At 34.5% G+C, this 22,343-nt stretch overlaps 3 protein-coding genes across 6 annotated transcripts; 2 read left to right on the top strand and 1 right to left on the bottom strand.

Moving 5' to 3' along the window:
- The first annotated feature begins 6,412 nt into the window (after positions 1 to 6,412).
- Positions 6,413 to 11,663, top strand: LOC7461816 (universal stress protein PHOS34). 4 transcript variants are annotated; one of them, XM_002302301.4, is made up of 5 exons: positions 6,413 to 6,776; positions 6,880 to 6,983; positions 7,082 to 7,200; positions 7,866 to 7,963; positions 11,266 to 11,663. In XM_002302301.4, the coding sequence occupies exons 1-4, from the start codon at positions 6,566 to 6,568 to the stop codon at positions 7,951 to 7,953; spliced, it is 522 nt and encodes a 173-aa protein (XP_002302337.3). In that variant the 5' UTR covers positions 6,413 to 6,565; the 3' UTR covers positions 7,954 to 7,963; positions 11,266 to 11,663. The 4 variants fall into 4 exon arrangements, with proteins under 4 accessions (XP_002302337.3, XP_024449956.2, XP_024449955.2 ...); XM_024594188.2 differs by lacking the exon at positions 11,266 to 11,663 and adding an exon at positions 9,891 to 10,112 and having other exon boundaries at positions 6,418 to 6,776; positions 7,848 to 7,963; XM_024594187.2 differs by having other exon boundaries at positions 6,420 to 6,776; positions 7,848 to 7,963.
- Positions 11,664 to 15,092: 3,429 nt separating this feature from the next.
- Positions 15,093 to 16,659, top strand: LOC7467196 (aspartyl protease AED3). Its single transcript, XM_002302300.4, has one exon. The coding sequence runs from the start codon at positions 15,107 to 15,109 to the stop codon at positions 16,481 to 16,483; it is 1,377 nt and encodes a 458-aa protein (XP_002302336.2). The 5' UTR covers positions 15,093 to 15,106; the 3' UTR covers positions 16,484 to 16,659.
- A 285-nt stretch (positions 16,660 to 16,944) lies between these two features.
- On the bottom strand, positions 16,945 to 18,216 carry LOC7467195 (uncharacterized). Its single transcript, XM_024594033.2, has one exon. The coding sequence runs from the start codon at positions 18,214 to 18,216 to the stop codon at positions 16,945 to 16,947; it is 1,272 nt and encodes a 423-aa protein (XP_024449801.2).
- Positions 18,217 to 22,343: the final 4,127 nt, after the last annotated feature.

Genomic DNA, 22,343 nt, shown 5'->3' with positions numbered 1-22,343 from the left:
TTTAAAGTATAGCTGGACCAAAATGATAAACAACATTATAATATGGTAACTTTCTCTTCTTTCAAAAACAAAATTTCAAAGATTTTAAATGAAAATGAGCATATTAATCAGTCGAAACAATATTGTTTGGCTGTCGATAGTGAAAATTGTAATGTAAATTTTGTAATTTCATTTTATTTTATTAAGTTTTAAGTGTATAAAGTTAGAAGGTATGTGAAAAATTGTTTCTGCGCCAATTAGTTTTGTAAATCACAATAGTAATTCACTAGTATTGTTTTCTTTTCTGTATTTTGACCCCTTTTTTGCCTTTAGTTATTGATTTTTTTTAATTTAATTTTTGGATTGATATTTTATTTTAATTTATTTTTTATATAGTTATTGCAACATAAAAAAAATATCATAGTATTAAATTGGTATCAAAACAATATCTCCGTATTGCAGTATGGTTTATTTTTAAAAAAATAGTTAGATAACAAATGATTTCTGAAAAACCAGGCTATCAAATTTTGTAGAGTCAGTGACATGGTTTATGAGTTTGACGAGATAGCTCTGGCTGCCTCAATTCACGGGTTTAGTGGTGGTTTTTCTTTTTATTATTTAAACTCAATTTAGAAAAAATATGTTATTAAATTTTAGAAAGTTTATAGCATGTTGACGAGTTTAGCGAGTTTAACTTCTTTTTTTAATTCATTTTTTTATTTGATCATTTGATACTGGGTTGATTGAGAATTGAGTTTCATAATTTGTTTCATTTTACTTTCTACGAAGTTATTACATCATGAAAAAAAAATATTGGTATCGATTTGACACTTAATTTTGCAACCATTTATTTTTGTTATCATATGGTTAAAAAAAAAGTTTTTTTAAAAAAGTTATTAATCACAATGGAGTCTATTACCCGGTTTGCAGATTTGATGTGTTGACTCGGGTTACCAGATTTACAAGTTTAGCGGATTTACTCATCAAACCTGGTATGTTTGTTTTTTTAGTTTCCGGTCATTTGATTTTTCTAATTGTTTTTTTATTTAATTCTTTTTCAATATTGGATTGAATGAGAAATAGAATTTATAGTTTTTTTTAAAAAATTCACAGGGTTATTATGATCTCAAGTAAATATTTTTTTTATGTTGGTTCGTGATTTTGAAAGTATCTAATTTTATCATAAAATTAAATAAAAATAATTTACAAAAACAACAAAATTATTAATTTCATTGAAATTCATTATCATTTACCAATGTCGTACGGTGAGAGATGTCGATCCAATCTGACACCGTTCTAATATTAAAAAAAATCATTTTAAAGTTTTTTTTAAGTTATGTCATATTTTTATTGGTTGTTCAAGTTATATTAAACTCATTAAATTAAATAATTCATTCTGAATCAGTTTTTATATAATTTAATACGAAACTTAAATCATGTAAGAAGTCAGATTAACAAGTTTTAAAATCGAGTAGCTTGATTGAATTTAATAATATTATTAAAAAAATTCATGCTTTTAATATTTTTTAATTTTATTTTAAAAAATAGTACAAACCGCAGTGAAACAGGAGAATATATTAGTAATAACGATAACGACAATTAACAGTAAAATAGCAGTAATGGTACAGGGTTTTGACAATTCTTATGTTCGGTTTTTTTTTTTTTTTTTTACCGAGAATTATAAATCTGGTGATGCGGTAGTTGGATTCATTAGTCAATGGATAGTCAGAGTTGGATGCATAACTTCCAAAATTCCTAACTCTTTCCCCGTCATTTGGTTCCAACTTCTTATACGGGCAACGGATAATGTTTGAGTGGTGATCCTGATGAAATTTCCCCACCACAATCATGAACTGTTCCCTTCCTTTCCGTGATAACAACAGCATTTTTCTCTTTCAATGGACAGCATGAGTTAGAAGTTATGTGCCACACTTGTAAAATGACTGCTTTCTTGGAAAAAAAAAATAGTGATTGGTGCAGTTTTAACTGCGATGCCCGGAATTAAATTTTAACTGCGCCACGAAAAAAAAAAAAACTTGTGTTGAGAAATCTGCACGGCACCGTTTGTTGATTGTGCTGGTTTCAAATTTTCTTTCAATATAAAAATTAATTTAAATATAAAAATATTATTTTTATATATTTTAAAGTGAAAAATAATTTGAAAAGCAACCACTACCACGTGATAAAACACTACCAAAAAGAAATTAAAATAATTGCAACCACCATAAATGCCTAATTGAGTTGCTAGTTGATAGAGGTTAATCCATGCATAAATGCCTCTTTGGAAGCTGTCTCATTTCTAGAGATGATTAGCAGGAAAAAAAAGAAAAAGAAAAAGAAAAGGCAAGTAGGTAGGATCTTAGTTGAGCATCTAAAGGTATAAAAAGATACTTTCTCTGTTTTTAGGGTTAGCCAACTCGTCTTTGGAATTTGGATTTATAGGGTCCTGCATCTAATAAGTTGCAACAAGTATTATTGTTTTTATATTTTAAAAGTATTTTAAAAAAAAATAATTTAATTTTTTTTCTTCAAATTAATATTTTTTGTATTTTTGAATCATTTTAATGCGTTGATTTCAAAAATTATTTTTAAAAAATAAAAAAATATTATTTCAATTAATTTCTAAATAAAAAATATTTTAAAAATAATTAGAAAAGATATCTTCCTGCGGTGTTTATAATTATTATCAGTAAATCTAAAATGTATAGAGAATTGATTTATACAATGTACTCTCAATCCACTCACATGATATAATTTATTAGACACAGTGCACTATGAATCCTAACGCAAGGTATTGTGAACAAACTATTCATAGTGCTTTTTTTCCTTTCCCCCCCGGTCTAGCCTTTGGTGGACCAGATTCTAGAACAATTTAGACTAATTTATTGAAGAAAAGTGAGATTAAATGACAGGACCAAGGTGAAAAACTTGAAGGGAATGGGTGATATTTTCAAATATCAGCATGGAATACCTATTTTGCCCCTATAAAAAAACCAATAAATCATTCTACTAGGGTGATTAAGTAATTTCATAATAGTTCATATGGGACAATTATATTTATATCCTATGGCATACCCACGCGCTACCGCGAGCTTATAAAATAAATATGTTTGATGGTGTTATAATTACAAATAAAAACGACAAAGATAATTTTGGAAATAATCATAACAAAAAAAACAGGAAAAAAAATCATATAGGGAAATACTATAACAATCCACAATGTTTTGTGAGGAAAGCTACAGTGCTTACCCCACATAATTTAGTCTTACTTTTAAATGTAGTTCTCAATTAGCTCAATATTAAAAAAAAAAATCGACAAAGATAATTTTAGAAAAAAAGCATTAAAAAATAACATGCGGGGAAAACACTGTAGCAATCCACGGTAATTTATGAAGAAAGCTACATTGCTTTTTCCATATATTGTAATTATAATTCGCAACCAGCTTAATATTAAAAAATAAAATCGACAAATATAATTTTGGGGAAAAATCATAAAAAAACACAAAAACAACAACCACAAAAAACTCATGTGGGGGAACACTGTAGTAATCTACAATGTTTTAAAGAAAAAAATTTCAAAACTAAATTCTCAACCAACTCCATATTAAAAAAATAAAATTGACAAATAAAATTTTGAACGAAATCATAAAAAAAAAACCATATTGGAAAACATTGTAGCAATCCACATTGTTTTGTGAGAAAAGTCACAACTGTAATTCTCAACTAACTCAATATTAAAAAAATAAAATCAAAAAATAATTTTGAAAAAAATCATAACAAAAAAAGTATATGGGAAAACATTGTAGCAATTTACAGTGTCTTAAAGAAAAAAATTACAAAACTAAATTCTTAACCAACTTAATATTAAAAAAATAAAATTGACAAATATAATTTTGTGAAAAAAAAAAAACAAAATTGGGAAAGAAAAAAAACAAAATTACAAAATTGGTTTTTCATGCTTACCTTTCTATCGAGTTATCCCGAGTTCATAACTTGACCAATGGATTTGGGGGTTGACCCTGGCGGGCTTAGGTCTTTTTTTTTCCTATAATTACTATTTTCCCCCGCTTTGTATATATTTTTTTAATTTTATTATTTAATATTTTATTAGTTGAAGATTGAGTTTTGATGGTTTTTTAAATTTATTGTTTCTATCAAATAACTTTAATCATAAATTTAACAAGTTAACGTACACTGACATAATGTTTTTTGAATTTATTTTCTTTTCCTTTTCTTTTATCATTCAATATTAATTTTTAATATTTGATATTGGTTTTTCTTATTTTTTTAACATGCGATTGTATCACCTAACTAAACGTTTTTTTTCCCTCGGCACCAGTCACATAGTTAGTGTCTTCCCATCAGGTGTGTGCTGCATTTGCAGGGTTGTCTGGAGACCATGCAAATGGCGTGAGTCACTGAAGTAAAATAGGAAAAAGGAGGAAAGTAAAACAACCATAGCAATGGCCTCGGTAGTTAAAACACAGATAGCCAGCCTATGATCAGTAAATAAAAGCAACAGGCTTTTGGCTTGGCTTCTGGTCTTTTCTTCCACGTACAGGAATATTATGCTAAACCAACCCCTAAAAAGTAAAATGGAAGATTAAAGTTATCTCCAATAATGTGAAATTATTAATAATATCAATTAATACTACACTCTAAATTAGGCTTTTCACTGTTTGCATTATTGTTCACAATTTAAAAAAGATCCTTAAAGTTTTTTGTTTTTTGCACTTGGAACAAAGAACTTTGTTTTTTTTTTTTAATTAATGTGGATGTCCGTGCCTGCTTGCATACATCTCAATTAACCCCACGGGCCCTGAAGTTAACTATCATGTAAGCCTTCAATGACCTTAAAATTTGTGAAACTGGAACTGATGATCTTTAGGGCGCAAACTCATGACCTAATTAGTTGAATTAACCCTTATTTATTCTTACAATCTATTTCTACATTACAGTAAATGTTCCTGATACAAAATACAATTATAAGTTTTAATTAAAAAAATTGAAAGCACAAACTGTGTCAGTTAGGTGATTTACGGTATGTGCACGGTTCACCAGCACTCATTTCACTATTCACGCCGCTTTTCGTAGCCTTATTTCCTTTTAGGTCCCTGAATTTTGTTTGTTTTTTGTGCTTTGATTGTTTAACTTTTTTTCATCCCGGGGCTTGTTTCTCTTTACATGTTCTCGCGTATATATCATGCAATTTCTTTACATGTTCTCGCGTATATATCATGCAATTTCTTTACATGTTCTCGCGTATATATCATGCAAATATTATTTCTCCATTGCATTGCTGGTTGCCATTACGGGAATACAATTACAGGGCTCAGTTAAAAAAATATAATAATAAAAGGAGCAAAAACCAAAATTAACGAAAAAAAAAATTGTTTTTTTTTTCATTTGTATTGTGTAAGGGCACCTTTTTCAACACTTTGATTCTTGTTTTTATCGAAGTTTACATTTAAGTTATAAAATTGCCAAAATTGACACAAGGTAAGAAACAAAGCAATTTGCAAAACAAAAAAGAATAAAACCATGTAAAAGTCCCATTTGATCCCTTAAATATCAATTTCTTCATATTTTCTCTGTTCTTTCGAGTTATTATCTCTTGGTCTAAATTTTTTTTATCACGTTTTAGTCCCTAAAAATTAAGAAAGGACAAAGAAGGTGAGCGAATTATACAAATCAATAAATTCAATTTTAGTCTTCATGGACTCAATTCCAAGAGAAAAACTTAACTAAGGTGGTTTCTCCCTTTGATCATGCTCTTGAACAAGTTTTTTAATTATTTTTTTGAAAAAATTTGTTAACCAGCATTGATTTAACAAGAACATAGTATTAAAAATAAATATAAAGAAGAAACACCAAATTTGAACTTAGAAGGGCATTTCTTTTTCTGTTTTTCGTAAAACAGCCCATCTTAGAAATAGGAACAAATAATGTTTTTATATATATATATATATATTTTTAGATCCGGAGAGCGTTATAGTCAAATCACCAAAAATTGAGGTGATATGTAATGTCGAGACATGTCAATAAAGTTATTACTGTAATTCACCAAAAATAACTAATTAAAGTTTTATTTGAAGTATTTGGTCAGCAGAATTTAAAGAAAATATACTTTGAAAGAGGAAAGTGAGAGAATTTTGAGAGGAGTTTGCTTTAAAAATTCGAAAATTCCAAGAATTTTGCAAGTTGCACGAACCGACCCAAAAGCATGAGAAAATTCTTTGAAGTTCAAACGATGATGACTGGACCCAGCCTGGAAACCCGGGAGAAATTATTTAAAACTACAGGTTTTGAACAAGTGATAGTTTATCTAGAAAAGTACTATGAGCCCATTGCATAAAAGGCCTTATTCGGCCCATAATCTGTCTAAGTATTGGCGCGCATCAAAGAGCCGTCATCATCACGTCTCTCTCTGTTTGTCACTATCTAATTTTCACGTAAACAAATACAAAAAATAAACAAATCCACGGAAACAGAAATATCTAGGACTCGGTTGTCAACTCGATCCTCGGAAGGGTAATTAGCAGCTGAGCTGAGTGAGTAAAAAATCAATCCATCCATCCATCAAACCATGAGTGCAAACCTTGGATGCGTGATCGTAGCCGTTGATGGAAGCGAGGAGAGCATGAACGCCTTGAGATATGCCCTCGATAACCTCAAGCTCCGATCTCCTGCTCCCGACTCCACTGAAACCCCTGGCTCCTTCGTCATCCTCCATGTCCAACCACCACCGTCTATCGCTGCTGGCCTTAATCCCGGTGCCATCCCTTTTGGCGGACCCAGTTAAGTACTGAAACCATCTGTATTCTGCTTTCGTTACTGCTTGAATTCTGATTTCCGTTTTAATTTAATTACTCAATGGTTTTCTTGAAATGATCAATTAAGGTGGTTTGGAGGTGCCTGCGTTCACGGCGGCGATTGAAGCGCATCAGAGGAGGATTACGGAGGCGATTCTAGAACATGCCTTGGAGATTTGCCGTGAAAAGAAAGTAACTTTTTCTTTTTTGGTCATGTCATGTCAGCTTCATGAGTTGCTATCTCTATTAATTCGTTTTGCTATTCTGCTGAGAATTACTTTAATGCTCAGGTGAATGTGAAAACACAAGTGGTGATTGGGGATCCAAAGGAGAAGATATGTGAAGTTGCTGAGAATCTGCCCGCCGATTTGCTTGTGATGGGATGTCGTTCTTTTGGCCCTATTAAAAGGTAGCTAGTGCAGCTCGAGATTAATTTATTTGACAACAAGTATTTTGGAGCTACAATAACTTTTTTCGTTTTATTGATGTTGAAAATAAAAAATAAAGATGTCATGTAGTATTGGTTCTTGTAGTTCATTAATTGAGCATATATTAATCCTGGTGGTAATTTTGACGATTGAGAGTTAGAGTTACGCATGGGCAACTTTACTGATATGATTGCACCCAGTGCAACCCGTTATTTCTAGCAGGAGTAGCATTTTCTTTAATGGTTATTTTGGACAAAAAAGCTAAAGATTACAAATGTGGGCTCTTTAATAATAGCCATTCATGCATCCATTTAACCAACCCTCAAATGATTTTGTTTTCCCAATAAATAGATATATGCACAAGGTTTCTTGTTAGTTGCTGTTTGAGTTACTTTTTAGATGCTAGCTACTGAACTTTTCATTTCGATTAATTGTAGGAATTTTAAATACATTCATTTGCTTTTTCTCGATTTAACCATGTATTTGAAAATTTGATAGACCGTCAAGCAACAAAGCTTGGTCAGTTTTTATTTTCGTTTCTTTTGTAACAACATGATCTCATTAGCTTAGACATAAAGGCATGACTGGCATGTCAATATGCTCCTTCAGAATGCTAAAATTGCTGAAGTGTTTTGTTTGTGAGCAGGATGTTTCTGGGAAGTGTAAGCAATTACTGCACCAACCAGGCACAATGCCCTGTCATAATAGTCAAGGGAAAGGACCCCTCATCGTGAACGAAACTAGGTATGCTTCTTAATACCACAGTGGAGTAATGGCCGCACTCCGTGTCTTTAATCCTTCAATTCTATGATGCATGAATTTTCTGTACACTTTTCGATCATATAACAGTTTATTTCTGTATATTTGTTCTAGTGATTCATTGATCCACAATTTATAACTACTGTGGCAACACACATAAGGTGCATAGTTTGCATTGCGGTGTTGCTTTGAGTTGATATTGTCTTAAGCAGAAAAAGTTGTTTTGAAATTGAAATTTGTTTTATTAAATACTTGCCCATTTCCAACTAGTTTGGGACTAGGATTAGTTGAATTGGATTTGATGCTGTTCTCACTAACAACTAACTGTTTTAGAATATTATTTCGATTGATACTTGCATGTGCCATTGAGCAGTTATTTTTAAACTTGATAACGAGTGGTTCCTCAATTTCATTAATAAATTAAACTGCATAGGTCAGTGTTTTTTTCTTCTTCCTTGAAATTTCTACCAGAGAGTTTCTTGAAATTTCTTTTACAACTAAACCAGACATAATAGGTTGTTCCTCAACCTCATTCTCAAACTCATTTGGACTCATTGTATTAAGTCCTTGTTCGTTCACATTCATCCTTTTCTTGTTGTTATTGCTAGGTCTTTGCGGTAATCCAATGAGTTTGATCTTTCTACCTTTAAAAGTGAAAGAACATGAATTTGATCAACAAGAAATGGTGACATTTAAATCATATATCCATGGCCTTCCTAAAATGACATGTCCTACATCCAATGGAATTGCATCACACCAAGTTTTATCATGATAGTCTAGGAATTTGATAGGGAACAAACATCTCTCATTGATTGCTATGGAGTTATTATTAACTCATGACACATTATATGACTTAGGATGGGGAACAAGTTTTAGGCCTAAGCGAGATACTACATCGATACAACTTTCATTATTAATGATAATCTTGCAACACTTATCCCTACACTTGATATAGGTGTGAAAGATATAGTCCTTCTCCAATCTTCAGTTCCCTCGGGTTGTGTCAAGGCATATCTAACTACACCCAACCTAGTTATCTCAAATGCTACGGTGTTTAGTTCATCATTGGTTCTAAAGATATCACTTAAGGTCGAATCCATGGTAATTGGAAACTTAAAGTTATATACTAGATGATTATTCACAAATGCATGTAACACTAACTTAGAAATGGAATTGAGATTAAAAATGGTTCTTGCAAGTAAAATCACAATACAAAAATAAAGCTAATTCAATTATTTTTTTTACATGGAGATTAATCAAGAACAAAATGCACCAAGAAAATTTTAAGTATATATTATTAGATCCTTAAATGTAAATGATTAATTAAACACAATGTCACAAATAAGAACTCACAATTAACAAAGAGGACTAATGCTAGATATCAATGATGAAAGAGGTTGATAGGCAAAAAAATTAATAAATAAAAATGCCAAATGAAACTTATTTATTTATTTATTTTCAGGCACAAAAATAATATTAATTACAACTTATGGACGAGCGGAAAACTAGAAAAGTTAAATTCAACAAATTAAAAGGTAGAGTAATTTATTGATCAAATTGCTTGACGATAAACTACTTGGAACATGCGAGCTATCCTTGACGTCGTGGAGCTATTGTCAGTGATGTCCCAAATGACTTCCTTTTACTGCCTTTCGGGACTTCCTTTTGCTGCCTTCAATTTTCCTTGTTGTTTTCGTTGTCACTTCATTTTTTCATGACTTTTTTTACACCTTTTTTTTTCTTTTTAAATCAAATTAAAAGAAAGAAGAGTGCAACTAAAAAAACAACCAGGACTTTATAGAAAAGTAAAATAACAAGGAAGACTTCTAAAACTACTCCTTCTTCACCCCTCTTTCAAAATCTGATTTGTTGTGCTGGCTGTCTGTTCGCTGGTTTGTTGCTGTTGTTAAAGAAATCAAAATTGCCACAGCTGGTTGAGGGAAATGGTGTGTTGGCATGGATGTCTGGTGGCCAAGGTTGAAGGCGTTGTTGTTTGGCTTGAAGTCTGCAAAAGTGCTATTGGTTTGTTGCTGCTATTCCAGGAAGATAGTCTGTTTTTCTTTTCTTTTCTTTTCTTTTTGTTAAAGATTTGATTCAAGGAATCTGAAGGTCCTCTCCTCTGTTTCTTTCTCTCTTTTTCTCTAGCAATCGAGGCTTTTGAAATCCCTTATTTCGAAGCCCTCAAATTCGATAGAATCTCAATAACTTTGTTGGTCTCCTGGGAAAACTTTTAATTGTTTATTGAAGGGGACTATAGAAACAGAGAAAAATTTGTTATTGGTTTCATCTGGTGAAATCCTCCAGCGTGTGGGTGGTGAAGACTCAGGGATAAATTGTTGGGTAGTGGTGGGATTTGTTGAACTGGGTGTTCTGGTGATCAAGAGCTGCTGGGTTTGACAACGTGATGTGATTTTGCAGTGTTAGGTGGCGTGAATCGGGTCTATGAATGAGGTCGGTTTGGCTGCTGGTGTTAGACTGATTTGGTGGTGGCTGAAATTGGTTTTGTGGTAGTGGGGGTGGCTGATTTGGTATGATCTTGTTGTTAGCTGTGTGGGGAAGTTGAATAGTGGCTACAATTTTGGGGCAAAATTGATTTAAAGGTGTTTTGTTATGTTTTTTTTTTTTAGATTTTGATAGTAAACGGGAAAAAGCAAAAAAAGAAACTCTTTTTTTTGTACTGCCACATTTTTTTTTCCCGGCTGATGAAAGCTTCCCACAAAATCTAGGGTTTATGAACAAGATTGAATGTCAGGAATTTAAACAAGCCCATAGATTGTTTAATTGTAAGAACAATTAAAAGGTCATGTTCTAGTATCAAAGCTGATGTGGTGCAAGAAGAAATTTGAAGTTAAAGAAGAAAGAAAAGAAGTAGCTAAGAAGAAGAAGTTAAAGAAAGAAAAGAAAAGGCTGAAGAAGAGTAGGGATTGGAAAAGTCACCAACTTTGCAAATTTTATTCAATTCAGAAAAAATTGTCTCACATTTAGAAAAATAGAATATAAATATTAAAACCCTTGCTAGAACAAACAATTGAGTTTATAGCTCAATAAATAAAATATTTAACAATAACTAATCAAACTCAACAAATAAAATCTAATTAAAAACCTCAACAAAAAGTTCAAATAAATTAAACAAACAACATAAGTTATAACTTAATTTATCAATGGTTTGGGCTAACTTTCATCATCAATCATCATACAAGTGGTTATGGTTATGTCTATCGTCAATCAAAATTTTCTTAGAGTGCCTTTGTTATCCTTGACCACTGTTGTCCTATTGTTGGCTGCAGATTATTGTGGATGTGATTGGAAAGAGTTTCAACTAGTGGTGTTGTCCTTCACTCTGTTCCATATATTTTGCGAGTGATTTTGGAGGAAAATCTTGGTGGTGGAGCACGGAGCCATTCGTGTTTGCACTGTTGCTGGGTGCATATTAGTGTTCTGTTGTGTAATCATTTTGATAAAATGCCGCCTTTTGTATTCTTTGACAGGCATTGTTGTATTCATTATAGTCTAGGAAATTGATTAATTTCCTCAACCGCGTGTGGATGCTTGAGTGCCAACTTCTCTGTGTTTCTACTTTCCAGTGGTGCTTTGATTTTAAGTTTCATACGCTGTTATACGTGAACTGCGGCTTTTACGTTGCATAATAAGATTTCCAAACCCCTCCCTCATTTCTATCAAATAATTTGAGGTCAACAACCTTTCTCAGTTCCAAATTCATGCTATGAAGCGAAAAATCCTTGCTAGCGCAGAATGGTTGCGCAGTTTCTGCAATAAATTTCATGAATTTTGCTGCGAGGTTTTAATTTCACAAAGAGTTAGGGGCATCATTTGATGCGTTGGTTTAAGAAATTGTTTTAGACGAGCTTAAAGCAGGATGCAAAAGGACAGCGTGATTATATTTAGCTTGGGGGTGTGTATTAGTGGTGGCTATGATCCATACCCAAACATCTGATCAATTGGCTTATTGGTTTTAGAAAGGAGAAATCCCTTAAATGGGTTATCACAGCGACAAAATGGTCGCTGGTGATCGTTGTGTAATGATAAGGATGAGCTACGCCGGAAGACATGCAAAAGTTGCTTGATTAGCTTTGGCCATTAGTAATTGCATGATTGCATCCCTCTAATAATTCTAAAGATTATTCCCTTTCTAGCTACTAGAAAAAAAGAAGAATTGACGAGTTTGGCAGCATTCTGCTCTGTCTACAAGCCGACAGTTTTTCATTCGATTCAACGCATTTAAACAGGGAAGCCTCGTGAATTTGGCGGGGACCCATACAAATCATCCTTCATGCTGTCTTCGTCCATGTCCTCTTGCTTTATTCAAGGTTGTCTTTTGCACAGTGTGGAAAGCATTTTCCTTGTATATTTGGGGCTTCCATCCGTTTTTCTTCAACTCATAAAACTACCTCAGGTCCCTTGCACTGGATAGACAGATTGTTTTCCAGGGAGATCGGAGGTGCCTTCATAAAAAAAACATTTGCAAGTGTCTTCCTTCATGCTGTCTTGGAACGGGAAAACAGAAGGTGAAGGTCAAGTAAACATAGGATTTCGAACCGCATGAAGCTTGTTCCGTCTCTCTAGTCGTAGAGAAAACGAGGGGGGGAAAGTGCCATGTTTCCAAGCTGACGGACCGTTTTGCATGCAGGGCTTGGTTAATTGACCAGAAGATCCTAGTTCCGTCTCAGAAAACAGACAGATTAGCTTGGTTAAATGACAAAAAGATCCTTGTACAAGGACTCCTAAAGGTTCTGGCTACAGCTAACGCAGTCGTCAGACATTTTAAACAATTGATGAATTTTGGCACTCATTCGTTGGCACAAAAATGAATATACTTCTCTTTCAAGCCAATTCGATGTCCTATTAGGCCGTACCTGACCACAAATTAACTAATAAGCATTTGAGAACGTTTTATCAAGTATTCCAAAAAGCTATATTAATTCACATGTGAGCAGAAAGCTTCCAAAATTGATTTCTAATCAGGATAACAGATCGAGACTCAAATTATCATCAAATGCTGTTAAAATAACACAGAAGGAAAGGTTTCTGGAAATATAAAACGAGGTTTGACACAAAAATAACAAATAAGAGGCAAAAGACCGTATTAATAAATCTTTAATACACTATTCTACTGGTTAGACTGCCTGAGATCAGTGTACATAACTAACATGCAGGGCTCTGTCACACTGTCATGAATAGGAATCTCTCATGAATCATGGCATTTTACTCTGCTTAACCTTTAAATAAATATATTGGCAGGTCCCCATAAAACCCCACAACGAAAGTCTTTTTAAGACCTATGGATGTACGGGGAATTGAGACCGATGGACATGGTTTTCATGAACACATGCAATACAAGTTTTGCTAAGTATTTTTTCCATGTCTTTTAAAGTATAGTATAACATTGTGATTAGAGGATTCTATGATGTTTAAGTTAATAGCGTGATGAAGAAAAAGAGCCTCGAATACCATGTTGTGTGTGATCATAGATTGAAAAGGAAAAGAAAGTGATCCAAGAGATTAGAACCCTTTACCTGATAGCTCGTTGATGTTTATACAGCCACAAGTCACGCTAATTTACATGAAGATAAGGATACAGAGGGGAAAATATTGTAGCACTTATCTTAAAAGCTATCATTAATTAAGATTATAGCTCTTAATTAATTATCGAGTAAAAAGGATAACATGCATGTCATAATGCAATTTTGTGGCCTCAATCATGACACAAGTACGTGTGAGTATTTAATGCTTATTACCAACGATATGGAGGATAGGTGTAGTAGTTTGAGTGCTATTCTATGTGTAACAATTGGATTTGAGAGTATGAGATATATTCGAAGAGATACGTGTATAGTCCATCGAGGAGAGACATGTAGCCAATCTACCGTGGAGAAAGGTTAGTTCAGAGGACGTGTGGTTAGTCCGCAGAGGGGGGCACAAGGTTAGTTCGGGGGGTGCATGGTTAGTCTCCTAAGGGGATATTGCGAGGTGAGTTTTAGGGATACGCTACCAATCTACTTAGAGGGATGTGTGATCAGTTTGCCGAGAAAATATAAAGTCAGTTTACAGAAATATGTGATGGGTCCTAAAAATAAAATACAAGTTTAGTTCGAAGATGCGTGACCTTAAGGAGAATACGAGTTTAATATGGAGATAATGTTTTATTAGTCCCATCATCCATAAATCAAGGTCGCTGCGGAGGAGAGATAGGTTAGATATTAGGCATATAACTTTTAAGGTGCCGATGGGGAAGTGCTCTGTAGTTTGGGGGACCAGTTTTTACGGGAAAGTCTTTGCAAGCCCGTGACCGACCGCATCCCGTGCAATTGGCCCATTGCGGACAAGAATCTTTATCGTTCGGATTGATCCTGACCCTCCCAAAAGAGGTCGATTCACGAGATGCTCTTAGAGCCACGTTGCATTACCAGGCTGCCTGCCTTCATTTTCACTTGAGCACTCGACTAATAATGACACTAATTGATGTGCAAGTAAGACGTATCTCCTCTGACACGCGGGGAGTATAATTTAACTACCCAGACTTAATTTATTTTTTAAAATTTATTAATTCAAGTATTATAAATTTTAAGAATATTTAAGGTTTATATATTTATTAATTTTAAAATTTTGAAAAATTAATCGATATAAACGTAAATTAATCTGAATATCCACATTTTAAAAAAAAAAAACAGAGAAAGACCTCTTCCCCAAGTTTAATTCACCGGAGCATTAAAGCTTAGCTGTCCACCGCTCATGACCCGTCAGTTTATTTGTAGCCTTCTAGAAGAGCCCCAGAGTGATCAAATAAAAAAAGAAAGAAGAAAAAAGAAGAAGAATACAACTCGTAAATTTTATTTATAAGAAGGCTAGCTTTGTAGTTTGCCTCCAAGTTGGAGTTCTTTATTATCTACATCTTGGCTCATTGTGATAATTTTGTGAGCCATAATTAACACGTTCGGATGCCCCCAACTTGACCCCAGATCATGCTGCTTGATGATATGAGCCGAAGATCTGTCCTACCTGGACTAACCTGGTATCACATTGCAATAATTACGAGGGTGTTTCAGTAATTTAAACCCTCCCAGAGCCTCACTGCATATATATATATGTACATGCATATCACTTCCACCCATGCACACACAACAACAATCTTACCTTGTCCGCTGTTCCTTCAGCTCAGAGTCCATAGCCATGGACTTCCCTCACTGTGCTGCTACATTCTTTTTGTTTGCCCTTCTATTCTCGACTACTAAAGCTGTAGATCCTTGTGCCACTCAGTCAGACACCTCTGATCTCTCTGTCATTCCCATCTATAGCAAATGCTCACCTTTTGTTCCGCCCAAGCAAGAATCATGGGTTAACACGGTCATCACCATGGCCTCAAAAGACCCAGAAAGGCTCAAATATTTATCAACGCTAGCAGACCAAAAGACCACTGCAGTCCCAATTGCCCCGGGTCAGCAAGTCCTAAAGATTGCTAACTATGTGGTCCGGGTCAAGTTGGGCACCCCGGGTCAACAAATGTTCATGGTCCTTGACACCAGCAACGATGCTGCATGGGTACCATGCTCAGGGTGCACCGGATGCTCCAGCACCACATTCTTACCCAATGCCTCTACGACTCTTGGGTCACTGGACTGTTCTGGAGCCCAATGCTCCCAAGTCCGTGGATTTTCCTGCCCAGCTACCGGGTCCTCCGCTTGCCTTTTTAACCAATCTTACGGTGGAGACTCCTCCTTAACAGCTACTCTTGTGCAAGATGCAATAACATTAGCCAACGATGTAATTCCAGGTTTTACTTTTGGATGCATTAACGCAGTCTCCGGTGGGTCAATACCACCCCAAGGGTTATTGGGTCTGGGCCGTGGACCCATCTCGTTAATTTCTCAAGCAGGGGCAATGTACTCGGGTGTCTTCTCTTATTGTCTACCCAGTTTCAAGAGCTACTACTTCTCAGGTTCTCTCAAGCTCGGCCCTGTTGGTCAACCCAAGTCCATTAGGACCACCCCACTTCTACGAAACCCCCACCGCCCATCCCTATACTACGTTAACCTAACTGGAGTTAGCGTGGGCCGGATCAAAGTACCAATTCCCTCTGAACAACTTGTTTTTGACCCAAATACCGGAGCAGGGACCATAATCGACTCCGGTACAGTCATAACCCGATTTGTCCAACCCGTTTACTTTGCCATCCGCGATGAGTTTAGAAAGCAAGTGAATGGCCCAATCTCAAGTTTAGGTGCCTTCGACACATGCTTTGCTGCAACAAATGAAGCAGAAGCACCTGCAATAACGCTACACTTCGAGGGCTTGAACTTGGTCTTGCCCATGGAGAACAGCTTGATACATAGCAGTTCTGGCTCACTAGCATGCTTGTCTATGGCTGCAGCACCAAACAATGTGAATTCAGTGTTGAATGTTATAGCCAATTTGCAGCAGCAGAACCTTAGGATTATGTTTGACACGACCAATTCCCGTTTGGGAATTGCCCGTGAGCTATGTAACTAGAATTCTGTTCCTTTTTCCTAATTAGCGTTTGCTGAGTTATGTTTCTTTGCAAAATAGGCCGTGCTGAATAATTAAACAGGACACCTCCTGTTGTCATAGAAGCTGTGTTGTATCATAGATTAAGGTTTTGTTTAATTATGAAAACAAAATGAGAGTGGTAATTGTATTGATATGAATTAGGATTTATTGTGTGCGCGCGCGCGTGTGGTTTGGAGAACTCTGCTTTCAAATGAAAATGGAAAAGCCCTTCAAACTGTTTTGGAACACCCCATCTCAATCTCATTGTTGATCGAATATTCAAATAATTTACAATATGCTCGTCACACCCCCGCAAGTTAAAAATATTTAATATCAAACGCACAAACGACATGAAATAATAATAAAAAAAAACAATAGCACACAAATTGCAACATGTTAATTTAAATTGGTCTCCCTTTTCTTTTTTCGATCTTGCTCGTCGATCAACCCCACCACTGGTGCACTGCAACACCCTCATCCCTTAGCTTTCCATACAATGCTAAGCATTCCCAGTAGGTCTTTTTGCTGCCATTCCCGTTCCTTCGTGGCTTGCACTCCAAGAAAAGCTCATCCACTAACCTTATTGCCTTGCTTTTCACCATCTCCTCCACCACTTCCGCCTCTGCCTTCATCACCACATACTCTTCCCCCTTCACATTATGTTTCAACCAATCTGACATCCCAACTTCTTCTACCTGAGGCACCTCCTTCCCTGACGATTGCTCAGTCACTGTCTCAATCTTGTACATTTCGAAATCAAGATTTCTTGTAGGATAATTCTTAGCGAACCATCCATTACCACTTCCACCTTCTTTCTCTGGCAACCCCACATCAATGAACACACGACGAGGATAACTTTCAAGTGAATCACCCATTAAGTCTGGCAGATATCTTGTCCTTTTCAGGTATCTGCTCGATTTACCTGATGCTGCCCGCGGAGGTTCCAGGAGAACATCTTCCAGGTTCTCTAGTGCTGCTTTCTTTGCCTCGTTGGCATGATATCCTAGAAGCCGCCTTTGAGTGATCAAATTAGCATCCCCATATCCTGTTTTCCTCATGGCCAAAATATTAGCGGCCTGAAATCTCCTGAGATAAACTATTTTGTAGTTGAAAGGCTTGTCGAATGCAGAGGAAGGATCATTGCTTAGTTGAACAACCGCAATGCCACCAACTTTGAGAGTCCGGTCAATGAATTCTGAGGTCGTCTGGAAGTCATCATAGGTGAAGGCGAAGTCGAGTGCTTCACCAGGAATTGAGCGTTGTCGATCCAAATTAGCAGCAGAGACGATTTTTGTATCATTGACATTGAGGATCTCAGATATGTGAATGGCATTACCAATGCCATTGCCATTGCCATTGCCACTGCTAACAAAAACTGCATTGTCCCCCGTTTTAAGTAGCCCCTCGTTTGCTAAATCATGGATAAGTAAAGGCAAGACCTTAGCATCGAATAAATCAGGATCAGATTCAGGCTCAAGAATAGGTGACCCAGAGGATATAGAAGCATCGGAAAGTACTGTTCTCAACAAGGGGAATGTGGCAAAGATCAACGCCAAAAGCAAAGATTGTGCGAGAAGCCTCAAGGCCCTAATGTTAGGGAGCTTGACGATCACGTATTTGTCGCCATAAAAATCAATGCTTTTGGTATGCAAGGGTAAGTGCCTGTCTTTCTTGAGGTTTTTGGATTGAAATCGTTGTAGAAATTGAATTGCCATAATTGCAAAAATTGATTATGGCAGAAACAATATTTCAAAAAAAAAGGCTGATGAAGTGTGAATGGTTTCTACGAGAAAATCAAGCTACATGCAGGAAGGAAGAAATCTAAATCACCTTAAAGCAATATGTCTAATCAATTAAATCTCTAAGGTAAATAACGGGAGGGAGAGCAGCAAAACAAGAACTTAGCGAGTACAAAACCTGGCGGCGGTGTGATTCCCACCCACGAGGGCCACACGGGTGCTTTGTATTCTAGACCAAAGTAACATCAACTGCCTTAACCGCTGCACCTCCATTTCTTAATTTTTCATTTTCAGATCGATGATTTATTCCTTCTGCCACTGATTAACCTTCTCGTGTTAACACATCAGCGACACATTATCTGCAAACACCCTTAACCATCGATCAAGAATTTAATGGAGGGACGGAGACAGTTTCTTTTTTGTTTTTTTTTTCTCCTACAGGGAATTCTATGAGTTGGAGTGCTCAGGATTTGTGAATGGAGAGAGAAGAGAATATAAGGAAGAAAAAAATAGGCGTGTGAAAAGGGTTATGCCAACAACGTTGTAATGGTAAAAATGGTTGGTGTCACGAGAAATGAGTTTAGCCATTGCTACAGTCTTAGTTTGTTTCTGTGTTGCTATAATTTCCTTCTGGTCTCCTTTGGAAGCGCTGAGCTTCGGCTGTCAACATTGGATTAACTTGTGTAACCACTCCCTGTTCTTCCTTTTTTTTTTCTTTTTTTTTTACTATAATTTTATACGATGGAGCGCTGGTTGCATGGCTGGAAGTCTAGAAGATCATTTTTGTCATTGAATTAAAGTTGGAGGTGACCAATTTCTCATCAACATCTGTTTAAGAACTCCCACGGCACGTGTACATTTGATCAAGCTGCTAGCTATTTAACAATTTGATTCAATAACCATGTCTTTAGTAATAATTGAGTCACGATATATACACATCCATAGTTTTTTATAGATATGAAGCGGGATGACAGAATTTTTAAATTTACACTTCGATTTTTTAATTGGTATCTGTTTTAACCATCATAATAAGTTTTTGCTTTAAAAACAATGCTTTTTATGAAAAGAGAAAAAAACATGTTTTCATGAATTAAAAAAATATATGAATAAGAAAATTAGTTTTTTTTTTATTATCGTTATAGTTTTTTTCCTAATTTTTTATTTGATTATTGTTGTTTTTTATTCAATGAACAATGTTGTTGGTAATTTATTTTTGTCAAAAAAAAATACATGAATCAGAAAAGACAATTTTGATAAAAAATATATATATTTCTCCTTCATAATTTTATTCATTATCTTTTATATAAATATTTATTTTATTATCATATGATCTAGATCACGAAAAGCTAACCTAATTTGACATAAATCAATCTAAAATACAATCATTTCAATTTTCTTTTTATAAAAACATTAAGTTAATGATGTTGTTGAATTCTTTTTAAAAAAATCAAATTAGTTTTTAGTCACTCGACCAGTTGCTTCGCGCAGATTTTCATAACCTTGCTGTGCAAAAATGGGTTATGCATTTAAAATGTATGCCCCAGTTATTATATATATCATGAGCGATAAGAAAATGGAGCGAGAAATCTCTTCCTTTATCCAAGAGAGGGTCTTTCTAGTTTGCATGGTCCAGTCGTTGATCTATAAAAATTATACAATAAAATTAGGTAGGTCGCCACGATGATGCTAGTTATTGAAATTTTTTTACTAAAATACTAAATATAGAAGGAATCCAAATCTCTTGGATGTATAGAAGAAAAAAAAGTGTATAAAATAAAAAAGCAAGATTTTGAATATTTTGGGTTAATTCCTCACATCAAAATAACTTTCACTCCTATTTTTTTAAATTAAATTGAGGCTGGAGTACATGTCACTATATTAACTTGCCAGAATTAACCAAGTTTAATAATATTTTTGAATAGTTGCGCCCGCCAGATGTTAGTCCCCAGGTTTAATAATATTTCCGAATAGTTTACTCACAGTAAGGCGCACATTTACCGCACACACAAATCGACTTTTATATGCGCTGAATCTCTTACATAAAGTGCCAAATGTTAAAGCATTGTAGCTGCTTGGCATGGTTAACGTGAAAAACATTCAATAATTATAGAAGAGACGTTCTTTTCAATATCGATCATGTCAGTCCCCAGCTATGCCAGCGATCCTTGATCACTCCCAAGGGTTGTGTTCTCGTGATCCTAAAGGTCATTTCTAATGCATCAAATATCTCACGATTCCATGAAAAAAAATACATATAAAAGAAAAATAACAATGTTAACGTCGCAGCAGAGAGTGACTTTGTTCCCAACTCCATGTAAGTCTAATTGATATAATAATTTTCCGTCCTATGGTTGCCATAAACGGCTAAGATAGTTTTTAATATTATAGAAATGATTGTTTTTAATATATTTTTTTATTTGTAAATATATTAAAATAATAATTTTTATTTTTTAAAATCAGCAATTAAAAACAATCCAAGATATAAAAAAATATTTTTTAAAAAATACAACACGTGACGGTAAAGAACAACAGGCTCTAGACAAGCCGAAATATAAACGAATTCGCACTACATTTTCGGACCCCGGATGAATTAATAGTGGGTTGGACCCTGTAAGTGTTCAGGTCATGGGCCCCCGAGCGTGAGTTTACCAGTCAACCCATGTTTCGTGCAAGTAAGAAATAGGCCAGCCGAAAACGATCGTCGTAGCTTTTAATGAAACGAGAAATTCCGGTACTCATTTTCAGCAATAAATCTGAAATTAACCATTGGGTCGGGCCGTCAGGGTGGTGTTAAATTTTAATTCTTTGAATTTGGTTTCGAAAATAAATATATAAATAAATTGTTTTGACTTTTCAAACTTTTTCTCGAGTCCTCCTGGTCAAACGCAACTTTTTTTTACCAGGCGAAAGAGTCAAGTCAACCATTTCTTTTCTTACGGTCAACCCCAACCCCTTTTCTCTCTCTTTTTTTAAAAATAAAAAATAAAAGAGGTGAAACTAGTCTTGTTCTCATACAAATGGCAATTCCCTCAATTATCTGCTCCTCCCAGATTACAGATCCAAAATTTCCGAAACCGCAACCCCCAGGTCCCAACGCCCACGTGTGTAGTCTTGTCCTTCCTCTCTCCGAGTCCTCAGTTCCGACCTCCCCTGCTGATTATCTCCCCGTCTATAAAGCTTCGAATCCTCTGACTGAGTAAATGGATGTTTATACAAGTTGAGGAACCGATGACGTGTTTTTAAATCTTTATTTTAATTCAACTAGTGCTAGGACCCGCATTATGCTGTGAATAGAATTTCAAATTATTTCTTAATATAAAAAAAAGATATTGATTTTATGAATACGCTTCCAAGTATCCTAAACTTTTTTAATTTTTTAAAAAAAAGACTGTGTTTATGATTAATAAAGTAAATTAATATATATAAACTAATAAACAAAAAAAGATTTATTAATTCTTAAATATTAAAACATGAAGTTGATCTTCCGAGTAAAAGCAGAGAAAATAGATCTATACATAAATATTTTTTTTACTTGGGTTTTTTTTATATTTTTATTTATTTATTTTAGAGCTTAAATCTGGTTTCTAAAAAAGAGCAACCTTTATTTTTATAAATGTATCATAAAATACAACTTATTTACATAAAATACAACACAAACAAGATTAAAGACAAATTGAAAATAATTTCTTTAAAGTGTCATGAAATTAAAAAGATTAAATATTATTTAAAGAAAGATTAAAGTAAATAATTTTAAAATAAAAGAGATAGTATCAATTATTTAATTTTCATGGCCGGGAAAGGGTTAGAGGATACCTCAATAGAGAGAGAGAGACAAAGAACAATACATGCATTGAACCCATCTCATAAAGAGAAACATGTTAACTTTAATATTGGCTTTTTTTATGCTTAGTATGCGACCTTTCAAGCACTTTTTCCCTCCTTCGTATTCTCTTATAACTCTTTCTTTTGTTTTAATATTTACGGATTAAAATATGAAAAAATAAGGCTTGGTATTAAAATATAAAATATTAAAATGACAAGAATCAAATTATATATATATATATATATATATATATATATATATATATAAACTTCAAGGACCG

This window comes from Populus trichocarpa, chromosome 2, assembly GCF_000002775.5.
Source record: "Populus trichocarpa isolate Nisqually-1 chromosome 2, P.trichocarpa_v4.1, whole genome shotgun sequence".
NCBI lineage: Eukaryota > Viridiplantae > Streptophyta > Magnoliopsida > Malpighiales > Salicaceae > Populus > Populus trichocarpa.
This window is presented reverse-complemented; position numbering and strand designations above follow the sequence as displayed.

Excerpts from the sequence above, each read along its gene's own strand:
- LOC7461816 (XM_024594187.2), top strand. The coding sequence starts at position 6,566 with ATGAGTGCAAACCTTGGATGCGTGATCGTAGCCGTTGATGGAAGCGAG. Across the intron at positions 6,777-6,879 it reads CATCCCTTTTGGCGGACCCA|GTGGTTTGGAGGTGCCTGCG; the intron begins GTTAAGTACTGA and ends TGATCAATTAAG. Across the intron at positions 7,201-7,847 it reads TCTTTTGGCCCTATTAAAAG|TGTTTTGTTTGTGAGCAGGA; the intron begins GTAGCTAGTGCA and ends AAATTGCTGAAG.
- LOC7467196 (XM_002302300.4), top strand. The coding sequence starts at position 15,107 with ATGCACACACAACAACAATCTTACCTTGTCCGCTGTTCCTTCAGCTCA.
- LOC7467195 (XM_024594033.2), bottom strand. The coding sequence starts at position 18,216 with ATGGCAATTCAATTTCTACAACGATTTCAATCCAAAAACCTCAAGAAA.